Source organism: Athalia rosae, chromosome 1 (assembly GCF_917208135.1).
Source record: "Athalia rosae chromosome 1, iyAthRosa1.1, whole genome shotgun sequence".
Taxonomy (NCBI): Eukaryota; Metazoa; Arthropoda; class Insecta; order Hymenoptera; family Athaliidae; genus Athalia; species Athalia rosae.
The window spans coordinates 16,714,289-16,738,960 of NC_064026.1; the positions used below are offsets into that span (position 1 = coordinate 16,714,289).

The 24,672-nt window shown below is 38.2% G+C and overlaps 5 protein-coding genes and 2 long non-coding RNA genes across 13 annotated transcripts; 3 read left to right on the forward strand and 4 right to left on the reverse strand.

The window, feature by feature from the left end:
- Positions 1–14: 14 nt before the first annotated feature.
- LOC105689002 (45 kDa calcium-binding protein) lies at positions 15–3,377 on the reverse strand. Its single transcript, XM_012405694.3, has 4 exons — positions 2,008–3,377; positions 1,673–1,936; positions 1,419–1,600; positions 15–1,327 (listed from the first exon to the last, which is right to left on the reverse strand). The coding sequence occupies exons 1-4, from the start codon at positions 2,498–2,500 to the stop codon at positions 1,151–1,153; spliced, it is 1,116 nt and encodes a 371-aa protein (XP_012261117.2). The 5' UTR covers positions 2,501–3,377; the 3' UTR covers positions 15–1,150.
- A 148-nt stretch (positions 3,378–3,525) lies between these two features.
- On the reverse strand, positions 3,526–8,289 carry LOC105689041 (putative sodium-dependent multivitamin transporter). 3 transcript variants are annotated; one of them, XM_048660388.1, is made up of 9 exons: positions 8,269–8,289; positions 6,245–6,709; positions 5,907–6,132; positions 5,764–5,831; positions 5,388–5,683; positions 5,085–5,303; positions 4,801–4,984; positions 4,428–4,715; positions 3,526–4,320 (listed from the first exon to the last, which is right to left on the reverse strand). In XM_048660388.1, the coding sequence occupies exons 2-9, from the start codon at positions 6,608–6,610 to the stop codon at positions 4,093–4,095; spliced, it is 1,875 nt and encodes a 624-aa protein (XP_048516345.1). In that variant the 5' UTR covers positions 6,611–6,709; positions 8,269–8,289; the 3' UTR covers positions 3,526–4,092. The 3 variants fall into 3 exon arrangements, with proteins under 3 accessions (XP_048516345.1, XP_012261214.1, XP_012261215.1); XM_012405791.3 differs by lacking the exon at positions 8,269–8,289 and adding an exon at positions 7,442–7,920; XM_012405792.3 differs by lacking the exon at positions 8,269–8,289 and adding an exon at positions 7,116–7,263.
- LOC125502274 lies at positions 6,988–9,396 on the forward strand. The gene is made up of 3 exons (XR_007280167.1): positions 6,988–7,101; positions 7,195–7,377; positions 8,688–9,396. It is a non-coding gene; the product is annotated as an uncharacterized LOC125502274 (long non-coding RNA).
- Positions 9,397–10,234: 838 nt separating this feature from the next.
- LOC105689032 (putative sodium-dependent multivitamin transporter) lies at positions 10,235–15,029 on the reverse strand. 5 transcript variants are annotated; one of them, XM_048660389.1, is made up of 10 exons: positions 14,452–14,675; positions 13,893–13,985; positions 13,431–13,643; positions 12,809–13,030; positions 12,388–12,728; positions 12,203–12,322; positions 11,840–12,057; positions 11,542–11,759; positions 11,216–11,472; positions 10,235–11,122 (listed from the first exon to the last, which is right to left on the reverse strand). In XM_048660389.1, exons 3-10 carry the CDS (start codon positions 13,542–13,544, stop codon positions 10,798–10,800), a joined length of 1,815 nt encoding a protein of 604 aa, XP_048516346.1. In that variant the 5' UTR covers positions 13,545–13,643; positions 13,893–13,985; positions 14,452–14,675; the 3' UTR covers positions 10,235–10,797. The 5 variants fall into 5 exon arrangements, with proteins under 5 accessions (XP_048516346.1, XP_048516347.1, XP_012261198.2 ...); XM_048660390.1 differs by having other exon boundaries at positions 14,421–14,675; XM_012405775.3 differs by lacking the exons at positions 13,893–13,985; positions 14,452–14,675 and adding an exon at positions 15,012–15,029.
- LOC125502273 lies at positions 12,453–13,330 on the forward strand. Its single transcript, XR_007280166.1, has 2 exons — positions 12,453–12,725; positions 12,921–13,330. It is a non-coding gene; the product is annotated as an uncharacterized LOC125502273 (long non-coding RNA).
- A 123-nt stretch (positions 15,030–15,152) lies between the features above and the next one.
- LOC105689034 (GTP-binding protein 10 homolog) lies at positions 15,153–17,122 on the forward strand. The gene is made up of 4 exons (XM_012405778.3): positions 15,153–15,578; positions 15,760–16,063; positions 16,152–16,370; positions 16,447–17,122. Exons 1-4 carry the CDS (start codon positions 15,537–15,539, stop codon positions 17,052–17,054), a joined length of 1,173 nt encoding a protein of 390 aa, XP_012261201.2. The 5' UTR covers positions 15,153–15,536; the 3' UTR covers positions 17,055–17,122.
- Positions 17,112–19,731, reverse strand: LOC105689033 (tRNA N6-adenosine threonylcarbamoyltransferase, mitochondrial). Its single transcript, XM_012405777.3, has 5 exons — positions 18,616–19,731; positions 18,221–18,479; positions 18,025–18,153; positions 17,602–17,958; positions 17,112–17,468 (listed from the first exon to the last, which is right to left on the reverse strand). The coding sequence occupies exons 1-5, from the start codon at positions 18,840–18,842 to the stop codon at positions 17,160–17,162; spliced, it is 1,281 nt and encodes a 426-aa protein (XP_012261200.2). The 5' UTR covers positions 18,843–19,731; the 3' UTR covers positions 17,112–17,159.
- Between the last annotated feature and the right edge of the window lie 4,941 nt (positions 19,732–24,672).

Sequence of the window (24,672 nt, forward strand, 5' to 3'; positions counted from 1 at the left end):
ATTTCCTTTTTTTGTCATAACCTTAGCATTGAGATAAGATTGATTTTTCCAACTGTACCGGATGTAATTGATTGAGTGTAAAGTAAAAAAAAAAAAACCTCCAGTGCAAATAATGATATTTGTCTGACTGATCAATTTATCTTTATTGACGATTTCACTCGTTGAATCTTCTGTCATTACACGAACATGCCAGATACTGATATCGTTTGCCTTGAGAAACGAGATAACCAAAATGATGGGTATTATTGTTGGGAAAAAAATTCTCCGATGGAAATGGTGCACAGCAGTATGTTCATCCACAAAATATACGTAAAATCGCCGTAATGATGATGAAATGTATGAACACGTTTAATTATTTAATTATGTGCGATAATCACAATATTATGTTTGAGTGTTATATTGTATATATATATGTATAATATTAAGCGTTTCACTGGATCGAACCGTATGATATTATTATCATCATATTATTGTTACAGTTATTTCTACTTAAATTAGTTTCTCTATCACAGATCTGTTCTAAGAGTTTCTATACATAATGACGATTCTTTCACTTTCCCATTTATAAACGAGCTATCTTCTCCTCTTTCTATGAATAATCATCCTCTAATTTTGGTCTAATCAACGAACTATCGATATTTAACGTCATTTATTTCAGTTACTATTAGGATCGGTATTTGTTCCGCATCGAAAACCTCCACATGAATAATTAATGCAGAAATGTTTCGTCTATATTTCGTATGTTATGCTAATCGATACTTATTCAATGTATTGTTTCTTCGTCGTTATCATCTACTTTCGTTATCATACTGATACCTATTGTTACTTCATTTTAAAATACTTCCCTCTATCTATTCCCTATCTATCTACGGGGCAGGTATACGTACCATTATAATACGTATAGTTACTTATGTAAATTTCTACGTGGGTCTATTTTGGATGATCCATTCAAGTAGATGATCGATTTCGATTATTCATCTGGTAGAAATAATAGAGATGCTGGACGATGACTTTTATTTCAAGATCCAATCAATGTCAGAAAAATCGATGGCGAGTTGTATTTTTTTATTCTACAAAGGAATATACTTTGACCGCTTTCTGTGCTCCGAAATCGAATAATTGCGAAGCCACAATTGAGCTATAAGAATTTTCAAAATTCATCGTGAAAACTCTTCTCTGTATCGACCATTTTACTATCGAGGAACAAATCCATTTTATTTAATATTTCTGGCAGACTTAAGTCGCCGTCACCGTTCGCATCCGAAAGTGCGATCAGATGCTGAGCCTCCTGTATAGCGTGACGAGGATTCCTGGGGTCGATGTACATCTGCGAAAATTAAATGAACAAAATATCCTAATTTTTTGATTTATGAGGGATAAAAATTTTCAGTGTTGGGTGGATTTCTTTTTATTTTTACCAGCAGCTCCGCGCGGTCGGCCTTTCCGTCTTTATTTTTGTCTATCAGGTGCTTGAACTCTTTTCGGCGATCTTCGCTTCCCGGTACCGGTTTTTCTTGATCATCTCCAAGGTCGAGGCCAATGCCGTCGGTTGGTAAACCAGCGAATTCATCTTCGGTCAATTGCTCGTCACCGTCTCGGTCTGAAATCCAAATTTCTAGTTCAAGGTCGGACTCAAAATTGCATCTATCTTCCTCGCTCTTTTTAACCGTACCGAATTTTTCAAACAGGTCTTCCACCATCTGAAGAAGTGCTCTGTGACTGCTTTCGGGATGTGTGAAAGCCAAAAATTCATCCAATGCGAGTCTTTCGGGATCATTCCTTGCAGCTTCCGCCCAACGGGCTCTGTCACGCATGATGCTCTCCTTCAGGACCCTCGATAATTCCGGATGTCGTTTGTTGTGAGAGTTGATATATTCTTCAGAAAAACCGTGGCTCTTCAAAAAATGCGCGTGGTATTCGTTCCAGGATATCTCCCCTGTAAACAAACATGTTCTCGCGCATTAGTTTCTAAAGTTTGAAAACTCGAAGCCTAACTTTTTGACTCACCGTTTCTCGGATTATTGTCTATCGCGGTAAAAAGTCCAATGTTATCCGTCATAGCTCGGTCAACATGTTCTTTGATTTTAACATGGATCCATTTCGCTAATTCTCTGATATCCAGCAGATTATTGCCGTCGGTATCAGCTCTTCGAAATATTTCCGAAAGTAGATCCTTCGGCTCCTGATTATCCTCGAGTTTTTCAACCTCCTCTATCAACTTCTCGTCTCTTTGGTCCGGAACGCCAATATTCCGGTAGCTTTTCTTAGGATTTCTTTTAACCGAAATACCGGCCGCCGGGGACAGCGTCTTGATAATTTTATCATCTACGGAATTATCAATATTTCTCAACGTCTCCTCCAATGGAAGACTTTTTAATGGCAATCTTTTACTGTAATTGACAAAGACAAACGAGAAGTATATAACTATCGGTATGAATATCGTCCACCGTAAAAATTGAAAGCTGGGAAGTTTTCCCTTATTGAAAAAACACCGGTACATGTTTTTGAAATCCTTCTGCACGTATATATTTATCGTGTTTGATTAATTAAAATAATCCCTTCAAATCGTCATCCATCATTCGATTTCGCCACGATTATTTTTCCAGTTCTAGATATTCCGGTGAGAAATACCGCGTGACTTCTAAATCCTTCCGTACTCCGGATATCGCAGCAGCTTGGCTCGAAAGGCACGTATAGTTTCTTTCCACCTTTCATTTGGCAAATGTAATTTTCAATTTCCAATTCTTTTATCTCGATTCAATGTAATTCATATAAAAAGATATGTTTCACCGTGTATAATTCTCAGCAGTCAAAAGGTTGGAAAATCAAAGAATTAAAAAAACCATTCGAACTTTCACGTCTACATAAAACACTGTCTACATAACGTTACACATTGAAGTCAGTACTCGATTCAACTGCAGCCAGCTGCATGTCGCACAAATTTCATTTCAGCAGACCACACAATATAATATACATTTATACCTGGAAACCACAAGCGCACCGAGTATGATTGGTAACGGAATGAAAGAAGATAAATGAAAAAATAAACTAAATAAATGAACAAAAAATTATAGAGAGTTTATAGTTCCCTGTGCAGGTTTTACTTTTGCTTATACGCGATGTGTATAACGTTTATTTCATACGCAGACGTACGGGCACGTTATATACCTGTCCAGAAAACGTATCCAGCTATCGATTCACTTTCACCGCGCAGTTACGGTATATTTATACTTCTTGTCCCGAACCCGCCGCACCGCGACCTGGAGCTCTCGCAACGCTTTCAGGTACTCCTGCGCGGGCGTCGCGACGTCGACGCTCCATCTCTTTCACTAAATCTACTCCTTCTATCGGCCTCTGATATCACATTCGCGCATGACGGACCAACGTCACGTGTACTCGTATGTATACATTTTTGTCGGTTTCTTTCGTGAAGAGAAGAAAAAACCGATTTCAAGAAATTAATATACTTGCCTCGTGTACCTGAGAAAAACGCGCTGGTCAAGAATAAGGGATGAGAGGCTCGGATTTTGGGCTTTTTTGTCATTTGATTTAATACTTTTCCGTACGCGTGTACGTATAGTATACAATATAATGAATAAGTACGTATTCTCGCAGTTTTCGGGTTGATCATAAAAATAATTACCTTTAACAGCCAGAGTGGAATTGTTCCTCATTTCCACCGGATGAATTTCTTCTCCATTTCTTTGTTAGTTTTTTTATTTCTTGAATGTTATTAACTAGAGATAACAATGATCGTCGACGGGACGAGTACATGAATTCTTCTGGATCCGAGGGGAAAATCTGGGAGAAATGGGGATGATACACAAAATATTTTTCTTTTCAAGTTTGTCAAGTCCCTTCAAACGATCCCGCCATCGTATTGATCAAGTTTTCTCATCACCGGGATACCTGCGCAGCAGTTAATAAATAATTGTGGTTTTATGATCAAACCTGATCCCGCAGGAGTTGCAGCGGCGGCACTAACAGCGCCACTTTTTAACAGCAGATATTCCGTATTGATGCTACGATAATTATACACGCAACCGTAGCGATTTTCACAAGTTGAATCGCAATTATTTAACAATTTCATTTTCACTTCGCAATCTTCTCGTCGTCCAGATCCAACGCGAGGTTCGTTACACCTTGCAAATTTTTTTTTCGCGATTTTCCGTCGCGTAATCGCAGCAGCGCCCGTATCGGCGGACTCAAAAGATCGTGATCCAGATCCCCCGGATCTTGGGGACCGGTGAAAAAACTCACTAAAATACCACCAAATACCGTCGTCAGACAACCTATCGCGCTGTACCACAAATAGCTCACCTGGAACACAGAAAATATAATTGTTCGACGAATCATTGCGTTCTGTCGAGGTTCGTCGTGCGATAAAAAGAAAAAAATAAAAAAACAAAAAGAAAAAAAAAACTCACTCTGTACAACACGAAGACTTCTTCCGAGTCGTTATCCGGCTCCGCGGAGAGCCTTTCAAGTGTCCCGTTCAAGCAAGGACATTTCGCGACGGAGACTATCTTTGACTCGACGTGAATCTGCCCGTTTATCGAAGCCATTTGGGCCCCTAAACCGACCCAAAGAACGAGAGCTAAGCCAAGAATTGCTCCGAACATCGCTCCCCTAGCGTTTGCCCACGGGACGAACATACCCAGGGAAAATAACCCCAAGGTCACACCGCCGACCATTCCATTGAAGGACAGAGCGACCTGCAAACCATCGCAGGTGGTGATCAGATGTTCTTCAAGTTTGAATCGAAAAGAATTATCTTTCCTTAATTTTTGTGTCAATCACCTGCAATACTCCGCCCAGCCTTTCAACGACGAAAACTAGAGCGAAACTTAACGCACCGAAAAAAATGCTGATCCAACGAGCGTAAATTGCACCTCGACTCGGCGGTAATTCGATCTTAAGCAAACCTTGAATAATATCTTCGCAGGTTATTGCGGCTAAGGAATTCAGTGCGCTGGCTACGGTTCTGCAGGATAAAATGTGTGTTTTGGTCTTTTTTTTTTGTTTGCTATTTGGTCGATACAAAATATAATTAACGCGCTGTTTTGACGCTAAGACTTACTCACCCTAATGACGCCGCAAAAATACCAGCAACAAAGAATCCGGGTACCCCTTTGAATTCGCCCATAAAATTCATAACGTAAAATGGAAGAAGTTGATCGCTAGCAGTTATGTAACCAGCTTCGACAGGGTCGCAATCCTTGTAAACGCTGTACAAGGTCATCCCAGTTAAAAAGTTTACCGTGTAAATTAAGATCAGGCCAACTGAGGTCACCCATAGCGCCCTGAAAATGAAAAGCAGCCGATCAAGTCTTGTTCAAATGATGAAAACAATTTTTTCTCGCCTAATTCGATATTGTTTTTCTCACTTGCGCGCCTGTCCGATCGTCTCAACGCTCAGATATTTTTGAACCGATGCTTGATTGCTGCAGAACATCGTTGCCCAGTAAAATGTACCGCCGATTACAACGCTCCAAAAACTATGGCGGACCGTAGGCGACGTGTCCATATTAAAAAATTCTAATCTCCCAGTCCGATTACTGTCTTTCCAAACCACCTCACTACCCCCAGCCCAGGTCATTCCACAACCCAACACCAGAAATATCGAACCCAAAAGAACAGCGGCTTGGAAGGTGTCCGTCATTATCACCGCTTTCATTCCGCCCTGAAAAATCAAAGCAGAGATTTGACGAGATTATGATCGAATCGTTCCTGATTCCCAGGTCATCTGGAACTAGGACTCACCTGGGAGGCGTAGAAAATGCAAACAACGTAGACCACGGTAACAGCTATGTAGGTGTTGAGGCCGGTAACTGTGAGGAATGAAATTTTCAAGTGATTTCAGATTTTGGGGATGATGTTTTTTTTTTAACGACCAAGAAACTCACCCTTGCTCAGCGCCAAAGCTGGTGCGTAAACTGCGACCGACGTATAAAGGACCATCTGTGCAGTGTACAAAAGACTGGCGAGTAATCTACAGTGTTTATCGAATCTCAGATTGAGATATTCGTAGCTCGAAGTCAACCTGAGTTTCATGTAAACTGGCAAATAAAGTTGCGACGTAATAGGGACGACGGCTACGAAGGCGATCGAGGTCATCCAGAACTGAGTCCCCTGGGGAAATGAGCCTGACATGTTTGAAAATGTTTGCCCCGTCTGCACCGCGAGATCGGTGAAGAGGAAAAAGGAAAAGGTTCGTGATAAACTGAAGAAATTCCCGACTCACCTGGTTGTACATTTCCGCAGGATTTCCTAGCAGTTCAATCGCTGTGATGAAACTAGCCGCCAACGACATCGCCATCGGTACAGTCCCCATGCTTGAACCACCCAATAAAAAATCCTGACTCGTTTCTTGTTTCTTTGTAAAAAAACCGTAGAACATTCCTATACCACATGAAACGATCAGCATCGTAGCTAAGACGGCGTAATCAGCGACGGAAAAATAATTTAAAAGCGCCGGATGTTCCTCCTGACAAATTAAGAGAGCATCTTTCTCCGATTCCATTTCATCGTCGGAAGATTTTCGCTGTTCGGCCGACGAAACTGATAGCCCGATTAAAAGAATGAGAAGCTGACGGTTTATCTTCGCCATGTTTTTTCCTCGATATTGCTCTGCACTTTCTACGGAATCACCCCGTCGATGGGTTTTAGAAGTCCAGCTCCAGATCGGTTCCGCTGCCGGTTTATATTTCTGCAATCACAATTGCAAAAATACTCAAACTCACCCGGGTGATGATCAGTTGTTTTTAATCGGATACTTGTACAGTCGAATGACAAATTCTATAAGTTTTCGTTTCGAAGGAGGAAAGAAACCACCGCAGTTATTTCTCCGTTGTTTCCACTCGAATTACGCACAGTGTCGACTATATGGAGAATTATTTTGCAATTGCGGTAGAAGTATACAATAAGAGGAGGAAGTTTAGATCTTGACATTAATTGATATCAATTAATTTTCCTAACACGGAGCTGCCGACTAAATTGCATTTTGTGTCACGGTCTGGCGCAGGATGTTGTTTGCTCTTACGGAGTTGTCTGCGGTAATGGTTATTTAAAGGCAAAATGTGCATTCGATAAGATCAGTTGGTATATGGTTCTACCTTTGTTGATTTCAATCTACTACGCGGGTCGCAGGGCGATTTGCAGTCGGGTGCAAGATTCAATTATTTCTGGTTGCAGGCGGATTGCACCAACGCGAACTGAATTCAATTGAAGGAGATAACGGAAAAATACATTATTTCGAACCACAGCGTGCGCACTTTTATGCAACAACAATTGATCATGATCACGCCTATATGCACATCGTCTAAATCAGCGGACTGACAATGCTCCGATATTTCATGAAACTGCCACCCAACAAACGTAAGTAACGTCATTTGAAAATATGTTTCCACCAAAAATGACCCGAACCCTTGAGTATTTTTACCTTTATTTCTCCCCTCAAATCGCAAAACTATTTTGGCTACGTTTTCACAGCGTCCATATGTGACGGGGTAAAAAGCAGCGAAATTGAAGTTGGATTATTTTACTGATTGTCCTGATATACCGCATAAGATCGCAGTAAAAGGTTTCTTTGTTAAATTTGAGTGAACTATTTCTGAAGGTTTTCATTCAATATTTACTCAGAATAACGAAAAAAAAAAAGCAAAAAGGATTCACTAGATCTGGTGCAAGTTTTCTTAAACTCTAAGAGCGAATAATAAACGATACGTTTAGTTTTAGTGGGCGCTTAGAACAACGAATGTACCAAGAGATTAAAAGAACGCGGGCTTAAGACTGTGATCTTAATTGCTTGCAGTGAGCCTTTATATATCCCCTCCGTTCTGGACGTCTTACAATTTAACGATAACTCTCATCTATGATCAGAAAATTTATTTGGAATGCGACCAATTACAACAACGTTTTTTTTTTTCATTACTCTAGATCTTTACTCACGGAAAATCAGTGAACTAATGAATAATATTATAACGATATCCTCGTACAAAAAAGCGTATAAGATACGGGGAGCCACAGATTGTGTAACATTAGAAAAATCACGCGTATTATGTAAACACCTAGGTATGAAATTACAGAACTTGGATAGACAGGATCGTAAATTTGAATTTCTAACGATCGATGAATACTTGAATGTCACGATGGTGTATGAATCATGTTTACACATTTGATGCGGTGCGAGTACACGGTACGTACGTACGTACGTACATTATTACACAATGCTTATTATTGCGATTTTTCAATTCGGAAGTTACGTACGTTATGCGGCCAATGTTACAAAAATGACCAGAGCGTCGAGTTGTGTCTTTTATTTATTTCATATCCGTATGTAAATCGTGCAATAAAATTTGTTCTTCCACACGGAATCGACACGCGACACACGTGCTTTAACTCAACGAAGTCGAACAATGTAAACATTCAACAACCATCGACGTCAATCTGATCTGCACGTGATGAGTTAAAAAAAAAAAAAAAGAACAAGTTTTGTATGTTTCAAAATTCAGTTGGACAGTTAGTAGAAGATATCCGATTACACTTTAATTTTTCTGTTTTCTTCAATGGATGAAAAATAGGTATCTCGAGGAACGCTAACAAAATCTCCAGAAATACAAAGATGTGATACGTTCGTGCAGGCAATTTCTGATGAATTAATTAGAGTTAAATTCCTTGACTTATAGTGGCAAGCTGCTGTAAATACGAATGAAGGGAGGAAAGAGAGGCGGCGGAAAAAGGGCTGCTGTACTCTTTTAATTGAGTATCAAGTACGAAGAACTTTAAAGAAGCGTCAACAAACTAGAAGCGTGTCGCCCGACAAGCTGGTGCACTGCAGTATGTGCATATGCGAGATGAGTACATTAAATTGAAACTGGTTAGATCCAAACGCCTCTGGATTAATCCGGCAAATGTATTCGTCGAGTTCTAATTGCTTAATTCGTGCCGATTAATTTTAGGGACTCTTTTCGATTAGGCTTCATCTATCGAAATATATCCAACGTGCTTTAATACACTTTAAATCTTCCACCGGAGACGGTGTAACCATTCGACACGTGGACGGTGACTTTTTTTTTTATTTTACTTCTCAAATCACAAATTTGAATTGATTGCATAATTATTCGATTACTTGTCAATTGTTCGATTAATCGGTGAAAGGGGTTATTCTTTGAATAGCCGATTAAATTTTTTGTGTCAATTAATCACAATTTGAGTTATACTTACGATACTTGCGGACCATTTTCTGAGCTGTTCAAGAACGGGATGATTTTGGAAAGTGGGCAAAATGAGACTGACAAAATTCACAATATTAAATAAGAATTAATATACGTATAATATATACTGTGTGAGTTTGAAACTCATCGGGTATCTACCGTCATAACACCCGAAGATTAACTTAGGTCGGTTCATCGAGAAATGCACGAAAGCACAGAAAGCACTGATAGGAGGATTTTATCATAAAATATAATAGGTATAGCCGCAGATACAAGAAGGTTGATCTGACAGGCCGTGAGATATGAGAACCATTTCATGGTTGGAAATACTCGACAGTGCCGTGTGTTGGAGAAGAATTTTCGTGAATAATGTTTAGTTTGAGATATGAAGGTGCACACAATGCGCGAGTGGTTCTACAGGTATACATGTAATTTCAATTCGGATGTTTTATCGGATTCGGATCCAAAGAATTCATTCAAACTATGTTTATGCTCTGTACTTTATATTCTGGATACACGCGATTTTTTAATCGACGACTTCATTGCTACGTGTACCTACGATATCTAAAATAGTCATTTAAACAAAAATACCCTACACCTTGCATGCGCTTTTTAGGTGAAGTAGCCAATTAATTATATGATTTACCTCCGATTCCCAAAGTCACGGAATCTCAATTGTTTTCCGACACACGTTCACAAATTTGTGCTTCCTTTGACGATACAGGTATTGAGAAAACCCGGAGACAGATGAGTAACAGTATTTGTACTATTTGAAATAGTGATTCGCCACGAGGTTTACGGTCCGAATAGCGCGGAATCGGTATCTTACATGGTAACCGCCATTTTCTGGGAAATTAATGTCTGTCAGCGAAAGGATTGTATTTTATTGTTCACTACACGGCGATCACCCATCATGGAGGGTCACGTAAAAGACTTCGAGTGACGACATCCAGAAACAAAATATTTTCATTTCCAAAGACCAATGCGGACAACAATATAGAAGAAAAGTGTTCGATAAATTTAACAAAAAAAAAGTAACGGTATATTTATTATGCTGAACATCTTTCTTAGATTTTTTTGTACAAATTCACTGATATGGTCGGCTTGCAAAGATGCAAGTATGTACGCAGCTGCTCGCCTCACAGCTTACGGTTTATAATACTTTTACAAAGATATAAAGCGTATGATAGTGAACAATTCACTAAATACATCTGTTAACGAGTTTTTCGCTCGTTTGGAAGGATATTTTCCCAAACAGTATTGTCTGGCGCGCTCGAGATGCCTGTCTCGAACTATAATCCTCAAGATTGTACCCAACTGTTTGTGATTTTGAACATTCTGTTCGGTCAAACGTCAAGTGGTTATGAAGTCGAGTTCATTCATTCTCTTTGAATAAGGCAAAAGAAAATTATTGTCATACAGTTATTTTCTTCAGTTGAATGTTTTTTCAGATTTAGGAGTCTACTTTTCCTATCCGTAGATCGAGGCTTCATTTTATCTTATGAGAACCTCTGGAAGACTCGTTTTATCAATTAAATTAAATACCCCGATCCAAATGAGAAACTAGGAAAAAAAAACAGATTCAAAATTCAGTGTTCTTGATTTCCGCAGGTGATTCCCGACCTCCTGCAGGAAAATTATACTTTGATGGGGCGTTGTACTGCTCGGTGAGTTTGTTAATAGAGGCAATAGAACGACGCGCTCTTATTCGGTTCGCTAGCCAAGGTATAAAAAGGTCTGGATCGAGGTCATCCTGCTCTTCTTTCAAGATAATTCGCGCTACATTGCTAACGAGCAGACCGACGATAAAAGTAACTAGGAAACCAATCAAACTGTACCACATGTACGATATCCGGTAAAGATAAAAGTAATTCGTAGGATCATCCGCTCTGAGTGCAGCCGGTACCCTGAAAATTAAAATACTAGATTTATCTGTGTTCAAGTTTTGGATAGATCGAATAAATGTCGTAGAAAAAAAAAAAATTTGAAGAATTTCTTACAACGTTGCTGCCGTAGCCATGGCCTCTTCGGCTGTAAGATTTGTGAACTGAGCAAGTTTAGAAGCGCATCCATCAATTGTGGTTGGAAGCTTTGGGGCAGGTGGACGCGGAGTACCAAATCCGATCCACAGAGTAAATGCCAAGGCCGTTAGAACCCCGGTAACAGCACCGCGTTGCGTTGCCGATTCCGTGAACATTCCCAGGGTGAACATACCGAGCAGAGGACCTCCGACTACTCCAAAAATCGTCAGACTTGCCTGTGTTTAAAATCGTATTTCAGGTGAAAAAAAGAAAACAAATTACAATTTTCACTTGCCTGTTATTACCTGTAAAATTCCGCCAAGAAACTGGGCAAGGAATGCCAACGCGATGCAAATTAGGCCAAATGCGAAGGCGAGCGATTTACCAAAAATGGTTGACTTGGCGAGTGAAAATTCTTTACCGGAACATTTTCGGTACGCTGGTTTTATATAGTCTTCTAAAGTAACGGCGGACAGAGAATTCAATGCGGCTGAAACCGTACTCAAACCTGCACTGAATATTCCTGAAAACGACAACCGATCTTTTTACTCCAGACTTTCTGCAAATGTAGAATTAAAAAAAACAACCCCAGTCGAAACTCACCCGCAACGAATAGTCCGGGTAACCCTGGAATCGAGCTCATAGTATCCATTACATAAAGAGGCATGAGCATATCGGTCGATGATATTCTTCCTTCTAAAATCGGATCACACTTATAATACTTGCTGTAAATTGATAGTCCGGCGAAGCATGTCGAGAAGGACAGAAGCATCAAAATTGGCCAGTTCAGCCAGAGAGCTGTTTGCGCGGCTTTTAAGCTCCTGAAAATTAAGTAAACAGTGACGATCAGTTGGATCAGATTAATGCCACTGTGTCATCTATTGTGATCGTTGTATCTTTGACGAACAAAAGTTCAAACCCGATCAAATAATTTTAATGTCTGAATCGCGGCTAGCGGCAGCGTACTTAACGGTCAACATTCGCTGAACTTGAACCTGGTTGACACCGTATAGAGATAGGAATGTGAAAAGCCCACCGATCACCAAACTCCAGTAGGTATGCCGTTCCGTCGGGTCTGGCGATATGCTGGGAATAAAGATAATAATTCAACATCGATGATCATCCAGGGTTTAGATTTACACTTTACTTACTTATCGAATTCCAAGCGACCACCTTCGCCGGCAATTCTCCAGATCTCGGACAAACCACCGACGTCTATTGCGGCGGTTGTAATTATGGCGAAAACCGCGACAAACATAAGAACGCTTTGAAATACATCTGTTATCAAGACAGCCTTGATTCCGCCTATGCTGGAGTAGAAGGCGCAGACCAAACCGATTACGATTATACTTCCGGTTTTCGAAAGACTCGTCGTAGCTTCCAGGGCTAATGCTGGGGCGTAAAGAACAACCCCTGTGTAAAGAAGAAGTTGGATCCAGTATACGAAACTTGTTACCAGTCGGGCGCCCATTCCAAATCGTTTTTCCAGGTACTGCAAGCGATGATTTTTGCTCATTTTGAATAAGATTAATTAATGTTCCGCTCCAAACACTCCAATTTTTTACCCCATACCTCGTACGCGCTGGTCGCTTGGAGTTTAAAAAAAACTGGAAGAAAGCCGTATGCAGCTATGGGGGTTCCGATGCCATAGGAAATGTTTATTACGACAAATTGTGTACCGTAGGTATAATTTTCGGCGGAAACACCTAGAAGGGTAATGGCGGACATAAAGGAGGCCATCAAAGCTATTCCCACGGGAAGAATGCTCATCGATCTGTTCGCAATGAAGTATTCCTGTGGATGAAGAGAACGATTATCACAATATATCGAGGAATCCCATGGAAGTACGGAACTCGCCATGGTATGCGACAACGAGCAGGAATTTCTCATCACCCGCATCGGTGCGAGAATGAAAGGTCATAATAAAATACGGTGATTCTGGTGGTAGTCTCTACAACGATCTTATCTCGAGGTGCTTTCTTATCAACGGTAGACCTATACCGCTCAAATTAATTACTCTCGTGACATTATATTTGCAGACATTGTACAGCAATATGTTTTATCAATTAAACACCCATGCGGGTACTGAAGTAATCCGCGGTATATGACTGGTATATTTTTTTCGTTCGGCATATACACTTGACGGGATTCGTTTTGATAATACAGACGAAGAAATTGAGAATTAGCAACTCACATCGGAGGTTTTTTGTCGACCACCAGTAAATCTGTAATAAACGCCGATTCCTGCGCTGATGACGAGCATAATCGCCATGACCAAGTAGTCGGCCCATCCTAGCTTTGCAGTCATATTGTTTTTATAATTTACTTGTTTTATTTTTTATTGTCAGATTTCTCCCACGGAATGATGAGTAGACCAACACTCCGAATACTTATGTGGTCTGGTGATCTGAAAAACAAAAATTGCAGCTGCAGGTAATTTAGAAAAAAGTTTTAATGGAGAATGTTATCTTAATTCAACAGGTGGATGGTTTATGAGTTTGTCGTATACATATAATTATAAAACCCACTGTAAGATATGTACTTTGAAATTCGGGTTGATGGTGTTCAAATACATTTTAATTATTCCTTTTTCCGTTAACTCATTATGCGCGTATTTGTCAATGTGACATGATTGTGAAATATGTATAATACTTACGAGGAAAATATGCAAGTATACGGATGCACAGTGGATAATATGTTCTCGAGCTAGCTTTTTGTAGCCAGTTGCATGCTTTGATTGCTAGACAATCTATACATAAATTAAATTGAATCCAATAAGTCCCATTAGAGATGGATGGAATAGCTGATGTTGCTCAATTATAATTTCAACAACTTGTTTCCTCCGATTGTTTATTTATAGCGTGTAAAAACAAATGGTCTTATTTCGTCAATGTACGTACATACATACGTCTGTAATTTTCATCCTCTATTTACAACCGTAATTAGAGATAGGAATTAAAAAGAATTATTGCTATCAGTTGAATACATTCGATCGTGTAATTGAATTTAATAGCGTTAGGAGTTTTATGATGTTAGGAGCATGTGTACTTTTCAAATAATGATTCAACCGTGAGCAAATGATTTCGAAACATGATCAATATCGTTAATTTCGTAGACCCTGCGTATAACGGTCGATCATAAAAGCCAAAGAAAATTATGCAAAACAAGGTATCGATTTCTGTACCTCTATGGTGAATAAATGAAATTAATTTCACCTTTCCATATGAAGTTCATTAACTTGCACTTCCGCACAATTCTTAGAGAAAAAAGAGTCGGAACTAAGTCAGAGATCGTCAAGGCCGGCTGACCACGCACTCATCACCTTGCCGACTCTACTACTTCTACGAGCCGTAGTCTCTGACTAGGGCTGGCCTAACCTTAGCATAGCATTCTTTGCTAAGCTCGCAAGTCCGAAACACAGAGAGAACGGCATCGGAGAACGGTGATGTCGGTGGGAAGCTGATATTTATCGCGCATGCGTTTTCCTTCGCCTTTGCCGTTGCGTTTTACCCTTTCTTATTAATAAGATATCGGTTTGGTGTACGTGCGATGCTTACGCACCAACAAATTTATTTTTCTCATAAATATCTATAATCCAGTAATTACGTAAGTCGATACAGTAAAATATGGGACAACGAATTCGCGCGCTTGGACGCACGCTATCTCGTGATGGTCATGTACCGCATTGTGTACTCTGGCGGTTTGGCGTCAGTAAACATCTGGGAAAACTTAAGTTATCATTTTGGGGATTGGTGATAATACCGAACGCTCTTACCTATTTACTCAGCTACATTATAACAGGATCACTTATTTACAAAAGAAAACTTGTTCGATTCATTCCAATCGAAGTAATTCAGCAAGCAGGTTGTCCTATTTTACTCAGAAAATAATCCATGATGTTTAATGAATTTAATATTAAAACAATCTTCCCACGTTTGCTTTCAAAATATATGATAACATTTAAAATGACTCAGCAGAACGCTTGTTCGAATCATTTTCTAGAAAATATTGTTCACTTCAAAGTTCAAATCAAACTTTCTACTCAATTGACGATCGCGAGAATGATGGTCGATGAATCGAGAAGTCATACCTCGAAGTTTGATAAACATGTGGATCTTTGATGTGAAGAAGCCAGTATAGCCGTAGATACAGCTAAAATAGATTACCTTTCAAGAATTTCTAATAGCCACCCACTGATATGCAGTAATCGGTTCGAAGGATTGTCCGAAATGTTTCGGAGAACATTTCCCGAAGTTTTTGATGGAGTTCTTTTCAAATTTCTGAAACTACAACAATAATTATGGTCGTTCTAACTCGTGTCTTAGGTTATGCTGTGCGTAAGGTATGACACTTGACATTCTAACACACCACCTAGTTTTGTGATAAAAGAATAATCTTTCAGTTTATTGCCTGCATCACATTTCATGAACAGTTCAACTTCATGATCATTGAACTAATCAGATACAATAATATTATATCAACAAAAAACTACATCTAGCAAACTTCGATGACCCTTCTTTCAGGGTCCAAGAAACTATCTACGTGGTACGTTTATGGACTCGCTGCGTCTAAACGTAAAAGGTGGTACTGGTGGAATGGGTCTGCCAAAATATGGGGGTTGTGGCGGTCGTGGCGGCAATGTTTGTCTTATTGCTAAAGAAGGCCTAACTCTCAATCAAGTGAAAACTCAGACAAAATCCATGAATCTTGCAGCTGGATCAGGTAGCCCCAGTTCAGCAAAACAGCTCATGGGTCAAATCGGTGAGGACATTACACTCCCAGTGCCATCGGGTATAACAATTCTAGATGATCATGGACGCCGCTTAGGTGAGAGAAGAAAAAATCTGATTTTTACCTTACAGTATGACTAGAAATGCTTTCATGCTGATTTCCAGATTTTCATTACCAATCATAGGTGAACTGGATGAACCAGGTAAAACAGTGATTGTAGCTAAAGGAGGAATTGGGGGATGCCCTGAAACTGGTTTCAGTGGACAGAAAGGACAAAGCCATGCAATAAATTTAGATCTAAAGTTAATCGCGGATGTCTGTCTGGTCGGATTTCCAAATGCTGGAAAAAGCACGCTGCTGAAGACTGTTTCCAATGCGAGACCTAGAATTGCAGCATATCCTTGTAAGTCTCACTTGAAGATAGAAATCATGAAAAATTTTCTAGAAAAACGATTTCTCATATGGTTCTAATTCGGCAGTTACAACAATTAGACCTAACATCGGGGTCATAGAATTTAAGGACTATCGGAAAATTTCGATAGCAGATTTACCAGGGCTTATTGAAGGTGCTCACATCAACATAGGAATGGGACATAAATTTCTAAAACATGTAGAAAGGACAAAGTTGATTTTGGTCATCGTTGACATTCAAGGTTTTCAATTGTCTCCTGAACACACGGCAAGAAGTTGCTTCGAAACAATAGTTTTACTCAATAAAGAGTTGGAGCTATATAAGCCCGACTTGTTGAATATGCCTGCTATTTTAGTTGTAAATAAAATGGACACTGAAAATGCCAAAGAAAAATTTGAAGAGATAAGTCCAATGATTGAGAACTACGAGCAGAGTATAAAAAAATTCCCGGAAGAGATCCAGCCTGAACAAGCTTTACTATTTGACGCTGTACTTCCATTGGCGCTAGGTGAAAATGATGCAAACGAGATCAGGCGGCTCAAAGAAAAGATACGTTATGTACTCGACCTTCATGCTGAGCGGCAAGAGATGGAAAAGCGAGAGGAATACCCAGATTATGAGTTGATGATGAAGATGAAACGAGAAGCGAAGCAAACTACACCGACACTTGTATAAATAACTAATTTGTGGTAGTAATCATCGCTGTCGTGACTTAAAATATTCAATATAAAATTTCGAATTTATGACATTTATTTACATCGATTGGTTCATAAGTCATGATCATCTTTTCCGTATCCTTGGATCTGGAATTTTCACCCATTTACAACTTATTCGTTCGTTTGATACTTTTTCACTCCAGTCCTCACCAAACAAAGCCTTTGAATCAATATCGACCTTCTCTATTTCCTTTTGGTCTCTTAAAACACCACAATTAGCCTTCCATCTCTCAACTCCATTCCAGGCAATCATAATTCCATTATCCGTACAAAGTTTAGGTACTGGCCTTAAAAACTTGTAACCCATTTCTGAGCTTACTGTTTCTAGCGCTTGTGCAATATAATTATTGCAGGCTACTCCACCAGATACTACCTACAATAACAATTTAGAGATCAAAAAACTGTCTATCCGATAGAAGTAATAATTTTCAAGTCAATTTCCAGCAATGCAATAATCCAGTTTCAACGATTCATGAATTTCAATGAAAATTGTTGTAATTCCATACCAGAGTTCTGTTGCCTTCGGGGATGAGGTTTTTTCGATCAATGAATTCCATAGCACGTTGAGTTCTGTGACATAAGTGTCGTGTCAGAACTAGTTGAACTCCAGCGCAGAAGTCATATAGATCTGGTATTAGTTGGTCACCCTCAATCTCGTGCAGTCGTTCTTGTCTTTTTGTGTGTTGAATTGCAGCAGTTTTAATTCCTGATACACTAAAATTGCAGTCTTGAAGACGCGTCATAGGTATCATGAATTGGAATCGATTTGGATCCGTGCCTTTGCTTGCAGCTTTTTCTAATGCCGCACCTCCAGACAAATTTGCGAATTCTGGGATATTTCGCAACTTCAATCTACGAGCAATCTGAAAGACAGAGAGAACTAAGGTGTCGTTGAACATTTTATCTTGTCTCTGATATTTGTATCTTACTTTGTCAAAAGCTTCACCAGGAGCATCGTCCATTGACGAACCCAGCAGAAGGAAATGGTCTATGCTTTCAGCTAATGCAATCAGGCAATGTCCACCGGATATTAATAACACTAAAAACGGAAAATCTACCTGAACAATGAAAAGAAGGTATAAAAGAAGTTTAAATCGCATCATGAAAACTAAGAATACAACCAACCTTTTCAGTCATTCTAATGGTTAGAGCATGAGCTTCCATATGATGTATGGGAATGAATGGTAAATTTCCAATCCTAGACAAATACTTTCCAAATTCAGTTCCAATTCTAAGGGACATTGGAAGACCAGGTTTTACGGTTGAAGCTATGGCATCAATATTTTTAAGTTTTAATCCAGCTGACACCAGAGCTTCTTCAACTACTTTGGTAATACATTGCCGATGTAATTCCCCGGCAAGGGGAGGTATTATTCCACCATTACTGAAATAGCCAAAATTGTTCAATGATAACAGAATTTTGCACACTAAAATACTTTGTGAAGTGTTTTTATTAACAACGGAAAGCGAAATAGAAGAACATATTTGATAACAAAAATTAAAAGCTAATTGTTACTAACTCTAAGTGCACAGAACGTTGGGAATGCAATGCTTCTCCAAGTATCACTCCATCAGTGTTTACGATTGCGCAGCCAGTATCATCACAGCTCGATTCGATCCCTAGAATAACTGCTGCAGACTTATCAGAACTGAACTTTTTAACGCTACTTCGTAATAATTGTTTCAAAGGAAACAACCTTCCAAAATATGTCAGACCGGCATATGAAGGTAACATTTTGACAAACATAACTTAAGGTTCTGCAGAATCATTAGTTATTGTTCTTAAAAAGTGGTATTTCACGATTCACCGTGTTAGATGTACGTACGTACGTACGTACATACACATACGTCTAATTTTTATCTACCAAGAACTGTATTTCATGAATGAAAGCTGCACATCGTAGCTTTGTACTATTACATTTTCTTCGGCTTCTAGCTACGTCGTTGACTGAAGATTTTTAAAGACAGCCAGCGAAATAGGGTCTATTGAAGCCCTCTCAGTGACCTCGAACAGTGCGGACTCAACTAAAATGCTCGGCGTCGGCGATACGGGTAACATGGGTCGTCAAACTGTATCTTACCGCTCGCTTCACGAGTTCTGCTATATCGACGTCAGTGTTCTAAATACAGGTTATTCTCAGGAATTTTGAATTTATCGAGGATGATCACCCGTTTACAATTAGTCAGCAAGTCCACTTTTTACGAATTACAGATGACCTCTACCCAAAATCATGGTTGAGGTTATATGTGATTTGGAATGGTGTCCGGTAACTCTTTGGAAAAATTCAAATTGTATTCCAAGGAATTCCAAAAAGTAAGAACAATTCGGTGAAAAACATGAAAAAGGACATAATTCCTAGGGACTATCTCGAAAACTATTGAAGATATTGCGAATTCAACAATAATGCTTAGAGAACAAGAAATTTCCCGAATAAAGGCCTAACTCATTGAAGTTTACCGGCAAAATTGTGCCGTTTCAATTGAGAGGTAAAAATAGGGCTAGAAACGGGTAAAGTGACTACCCCGAGCTCCGCACGATTCCCTCATACATGTAATACAGAAAAGAAATTCCCACTCATGGAATATACATGTATATTGCGGAATATGATTCAGGTACCATTTGGGTGTCCTAAATGAATAATAGCCAAAATAAGATTCAGAATTTCCCAACTATGTGTGCTTCTGTCAATCTAAAAGGTTTCACAACTTCTCAATAAACATAAGAACCCCTTTCATTTTCAAACCGAAAACCACAAATTATTTTACGTGTGGAATCAATTCTCAAAAGGGTTTCAAAGAGATCTAATGTTTCGATTGATCCGTATTTTTATTATCAAAAACTACATGAAAATATTTTTTGTTTAATTTTTACGCCCCATCGTTTAAAGAGTTGTTGTAGACGAATGCGTCGTTAATGAGATAATAGAATGTTTTTTTTTGGAAACTGAATCTTTGATGCAAACGATGATTTTTAAAAGAAATATCGTTTCTTAAAAAAATGTCTTTATCGCTTAAAACCCGATTTCTTAATGACATTTTTTTTCAACCACTTGTTATGAATATTGAGGAACCGTTTTTCTTTTAAAACTCGTAATTAACTTTTGTCTTCATTAACAAAGAAAAAAAAAATGTCATTTTTTTTTTTTTTGTTTAACAAATAAGTTGTTACAAACAAATTTAATTTTTTATTATTCTGTGAATTGAAACAAAAACAACCGTGTTTGCTATGGTTCTTTTATGTAAATTGCTTTTTTCTTCATCCCATAAGTTCCGTTCTTCACACCACAATTCACCTGATTTTTTATCCTTCAAATTCTTTTTACTCATAAACTAATGGAGATACAATTAAAACAGCAGAAAATTATTCATATTACATTAATCAAAGACCAAATTGAGCTTACAGCCGAAGCTCTTGTTCGATTAATTTTTATAATTTATTGGAATCGTTTTAAAAAAAAAATTTGTGACAAGTTGCAGATGTAATATCATATCAGTAAGAGTTTATGAAATACATATTCAAACATAAAAGCAGGAAAAACTTGTTTACAACAATTATTTGAACAATGGGAAAAAATATCTGTGATAAAAATATGGATCGATCGAAATATTTCATGAAATAACTTTTTCCAGATAGTTAATTTAAGTCTCTAATTTGTTCACTCCGTAGATTGTCGATAAAAATGGGAAAAATAAACATTCCAACATTTTTCCAACGAGGATCTATTTAGAAGCATGCCGTTACAGAGAAATAGGAGAAGAGGATGTAGAGGGTCGGGTTGATCGTGGTATCTAGATCGGACAAGTTGCGAAAAGTCAGAGTCATAGGGTATTAAGTCGCAAAATGAGAGTGCCACCCCAGAGCGCCCTCTGCGTTTCATGATAAAACAAACCCTTCATCGACCTCTGAGGAATTATCGGTCAACCGCACGAGCGATCTGTAGATCCAATCTTCAAATTCATCCTTATAGACGGTGACGCGCGACAAATATAACACGCTCGTCCGGACTATCGGTATTAGGGTGCAGCAGATGCGCTTCTCTCATCACTAGGATGATTTCAGTGCAAATGGATATTATGATAATTTGTTCACATTTGAATACAAAAATCTGAAATACAATATTTTCTGTAAGGAGAATTATTCTTGTTCGGTTGAAAAAAATTTCAGTATAGTTCGCAACGTTACGGCTTTGGAAAAAAGTAGTATTTCATGTTCGCTAACCAAACTACCGGTCAAAAAAAAAAAAAAAAACTGAAAATAACTGTTATTCTTGTTGGGGCTTGCGAGTAGGAGTTTGTTCGTTGTTTAGCTTTTTGTGAACTTGTTAATATGTTATGCAAATTTTTAATTGATCGTCCAGTGCGAAGTATCTTTCAAAGGTTAGATACTTGAGGAAACGATATTTCTATGTGACGGTCTGATTGAAAAAAAATTTAAACTAGAGATACAGTTCAAGATGAGAAGTTTACAGTAAAACGAGGACTTTTGATGGAGAAGAAAATATAAAACAAAAAATGAGTTTTGCTTCGGAAAAGTGGGTAATATTGTATCAGGAGCACGGATTATTTTGAAAATGCTAAGAATGTCACGTTGGAAAGATTTTCGAGTACAGAAAAAATATAGAAAAAAAAAACCAAAATCAAAATCCAAAGATGCCGAGGAAAGAAGAATTAATTGAAAATCAATTGGGAAATAATGATTTCTAAGTGAGAAGAAAACTTGTAACAAGTTTTTCAAAGAAATTAGATTGTTTAATTTATTTTTACTGGAACTTAATTCTATCATTAACGTGTTGTCATTTTCTTCGTTTCAATTTCTCTCTTTTTTTTTGTTCTTCCTGAATCAAAATTTTTTAGAACTCATTGAATTCAATTCTAGGGAAAAAGTTTTTCAAGAGCTATAAGAATCAACTAATTTACAAAAACTCGATCTTTAGTTAGAACGAAAAATTTACCAATTCTTCCATGAAAAATTAGCTTATTTAAAGATTCATCTTCAGAAATAAGTATCTTTCCACTTATTGTAATTTTGTGTGAGCAAAGCACCAGCGGGAGTGGTTCGTTTGGACAGAAATCGTTTGGACAGAATTCGTTTCTACAGAGAAAATTTGCCCAGGGTTCGCTTGGACAGAGTAAATTTCGACTTATTGTTAGGTACGTTTGGACAGAACTAGAGCCGGCGGGATCGTTTGGACAGAATATGATTCTTCTGTACAAATGCAGCGAAAACGAATTCTGTCCAAACGAACCGAATTAGGTTAGGTTAGCTGATTTTCTACCGACCGACTTAGGGTCGTTTGCATTTGTATCCAAACGAACCTAAGTCGAAATTTCTAATGTCCAAACGAACCATGGGCAAATTTTCTCCGTAGAAACGAATTCTGTCTAAACGATTTCTGTCCCAACTAACCTCACTCGCACCAGCAACCAGGCTTTAGCTCGCCGCGCATCAAAGCGACGACACTCGCTTCCCAGCAAATTATCACTTTTGCACCTCGCTCTTTTTTCGTCCTTCTAGTCCTATAGTCTAGTCAACAAGTGCCTTTTGGTCAAATTTGAGTTAGCCTTCGCCGAATTCAATGTTAAGGTGATTTTTGGATCCAGAATGAGCTCGAGAAACTTCAGAAATCGTATGACAACCCGGTTGAAAAAATTACAAAAGTAATAAACAATTTAATGGAAAAAAAGTAGGGTTCGGTTTTTTGCGGATATGTCGAAAACTATTGCGGCTATCTGAAATTTGAAAAAAAATTCAAAAAGAGCAGAAAACACACTAAAAACCTCCCTGAACTGCACCACGAATATTTATGATTTTAATTGAGCTATGAAAAAATGACCGATGATGCCTGATTCGGCTCCCACGCGCGATGCTCGTTTGGGAGACATGAGCAAAAAAAAAATTTATTCAACAGTTTATATATGAATATTGAGGGATAAAAAAATTTAGGTACTTGCTGGACACTTTTTATTGATTCTTATTTCAGCAGTTCAAAGATAGCCAAGGATGTCATATTTCGGAACAATGAAAAAAAATCTCGATACACCTTTTTTTTTACCAAATTTCCCGTACTTTTTGAAAAAATTGATTTTGACTTTTCATGGCCTTTAAAATGACCCTCTCGGTCATTTTAAGTGCCAAAATTCCTCGTTCAGAAATTTATAGAATTCCAAACTTTCAGATATCTTCTCTTTATCTTCTGCGATTTTTCTTCAGAAGTTTTAGTTTTTGCGTGTAAAATTAATTTTGTATATTATAATTGCAAAATGATGATTATGAAAAAAATGTTTTGTACGAATGCTGCTTAGTTTTTCTTGTAGATTACGAATCTGCAATACAAAATATGGATTTCCGCTCGGAAAACCAAGTGACCCTCAAAACCCCCATACAAGCTATATTTCAAGATCTATGGTATTATTGAATTTTTCCTTCTATGATTCTGCAATTTTTGTTTCAAAAATTTTCCAAAATAATCCTCAGTTTTTGAGAAAACACCTTGTAACACTTTGAAAAATATATCCTGTATATATGAAGGGTACAATCCACTATGCCGTGCATTCGTGCATTTTTGGATTTTGTGTTCTGCTTGTTGAGACATTACTGCAATAATTTATCACGGGTGAAACAGCCATGTATAACTGTATCTAGTATATCACGTTAAAAATTTATGGATACCGTGTATAACATGGCTAATGTCGCTTGGTCACATATCTGTCGGTCAAGTCGAACAGTTTCATCAAATTATCATATCGACCTGTTGAGCAAATCATGGGGTATAAGTTAATTCTGTGAGTAAAACAGCGTCCTGAAGCGAAATCCTCAAAAAAGATATTTTCGCCGAGCGCGCCGACTACATGCATGTCGCGACACTACAATTTGCCAGCATCTTGTCCGATCTAGTAAACTATATCACTATATTAAACTATACCACTATAGTTTAATTGTAAGAGGAGAAGAAGAAGAAGAAGAAGAGGAGGCGTTAGACGTAACAACTCCAATATTGGGCAAAATCATATTCGCTTATTATATTTGGTAGGACAAATACTCCTATAGTGATAAAAAAGTAACACAGCACACACGTAGAATTAATCTTCATAGAATATAAATACGTATGTATTATTCTTAATATGCGTATCACATACCACGAACTGGCGTGTTAATTATGTGATGATATGGTCTATCATTTGTAATTAAAGAATTTCTGCGAATATAAATAAAAACACTTCTCTCCATACTCAAAAATTATTTCTGGTAGATATTAGGGCAATGAGCGAGAAAAAAACACGTTGTTTCTGGCTTAAAAATACCGAATAAGATCCTTCATTTCGCATACAATTCAAAGTTACCAATGAAAAATCAAATATTCAGTTACAGTACAGCTATCGTAAGTTCCAGATTACATGCGCATATTCGATATTATAAGCCAGAAATTTGAATACTTACGTGCTTGTCTTTCCATTACTCCAGATTGAATGAGCTCGCGTGTGAGTCTGGTGAAAAGCGCGGCACATTCGGCAGATAATTTTTTTTCGGCAGCATGTTTTTTGTTCTGTCGTGACAGCATACTATCATTTCTTTTTTA

Excerpts from the sequence above, each read along its gene's own strand:
- LOC105689033 (XM_012405777.3), bottom strand. The coding sequence starts at position 18,842 with ATGTTTGTCAAAATGTTACCTTCATATGCCGGTCTGACATATTTTGGA. Across the intron at positions 18,480-18,615 it reads CAACGTTCTGTGCACTTAGA|TAATGGTGGAATAATACCTC; the intron begins GTTAGTAACAAT and ends TGGCTATTTCAG. Across the intron at positions 18,154-18,220 it reads CCATTAGAATGACTGAAAAG|GTAGATTTTCCGTTTTTAGT; the intron begins GTTGGTTGTATT and ends TTCATTGTTCAG.
- LOC105689034 (XM_012405778.3), top strand. The coding sequence starts at position 15,537 with ATGGTCGTTCTAACTCGTGTCTTAGGTTATGCTGTGCGTAAG. Across the intron at positions 15,579-15,759 it reads TAGGTTATGCTGTGCGTAAG|GGTCCAAGAAACTATCTACG; the intron begins GTATGACACTTG and ends CCCTTCTTTCAG. Across the intron at positions 16,371-16,446 it reads TAGAATTGCAGCATATCCTT|TTACAACAATTAGACCTAAC; the intron begins GTAAGTCTCACT and ends CTAATTCGGCAG.
- LOC105689002 (XM_012405694.3), bottom strand. The coding sequence starts at position 2,500 with ATGTACCGGTGTTTTTTCAATAAGGGAAAACTTCCCAGCTTTCAATTT. Across the intron at positions 1,937-2,007 it reads AGACAATAATCCGAGAAACG|GGGAGATATCCTGGAACGAA; the intron begins GTGAGTCAAAAA and ends GTTTGTTTACAG. Across the intron at positions 1,328-1,418 it reads CCGACCGCGCGGAGCTGCTG|ATGTACATCGACCCCAGGAA; the intron begins GTAAAAATAAAA and ends TAATTTTCGCAG.
- LOC105689032 (XM_012405775.3), bottom strand. The coding sequence starts at position 13,544 with ATGACTGCAAAGCTAGGATGGGCCGACTACTTGGTCATGGCGATTATG. Across the intron at positions 13,031-13,430 it reads GTCGACAAAAAACCTCCGAT|GAATACTTCATTGCGAACAG; the intron begins GTGAGTTGCTAA and ends CTTCATCCACAG. Across the intron at positions 12,729-12,808 it reads AAGCGACCAGCGCGTACGAG|TACCTGGAAAAACGATTTGG; the intron begins GTATGGGGTAAA and ends CATCGCTTGCAG.
- LOC105689041 (XM_048660388.1), bottom strand. The coding sequence starts at position 6,610 with ATGGCGAAGATAAACCGTCAGCTTCTCATTCTTTTAATCGGGCTATCA. Across the intron at positions 5,832-5,906 it reads AGCTTTGGCGCTGAGCAAGG|TTACCGGCCTCAACACCTAC; the intron begins GTGAGTTTCTTG and ends CATTCCTCACAG. Across the intron at positions 5,684-5,763 it reads GCATTTTCTACGCCTCCCAG|GGCGGAATGAAAGCGGTGAT; the intron begins GTGAGTCCTAGT and ends TTGATTTTTCAG.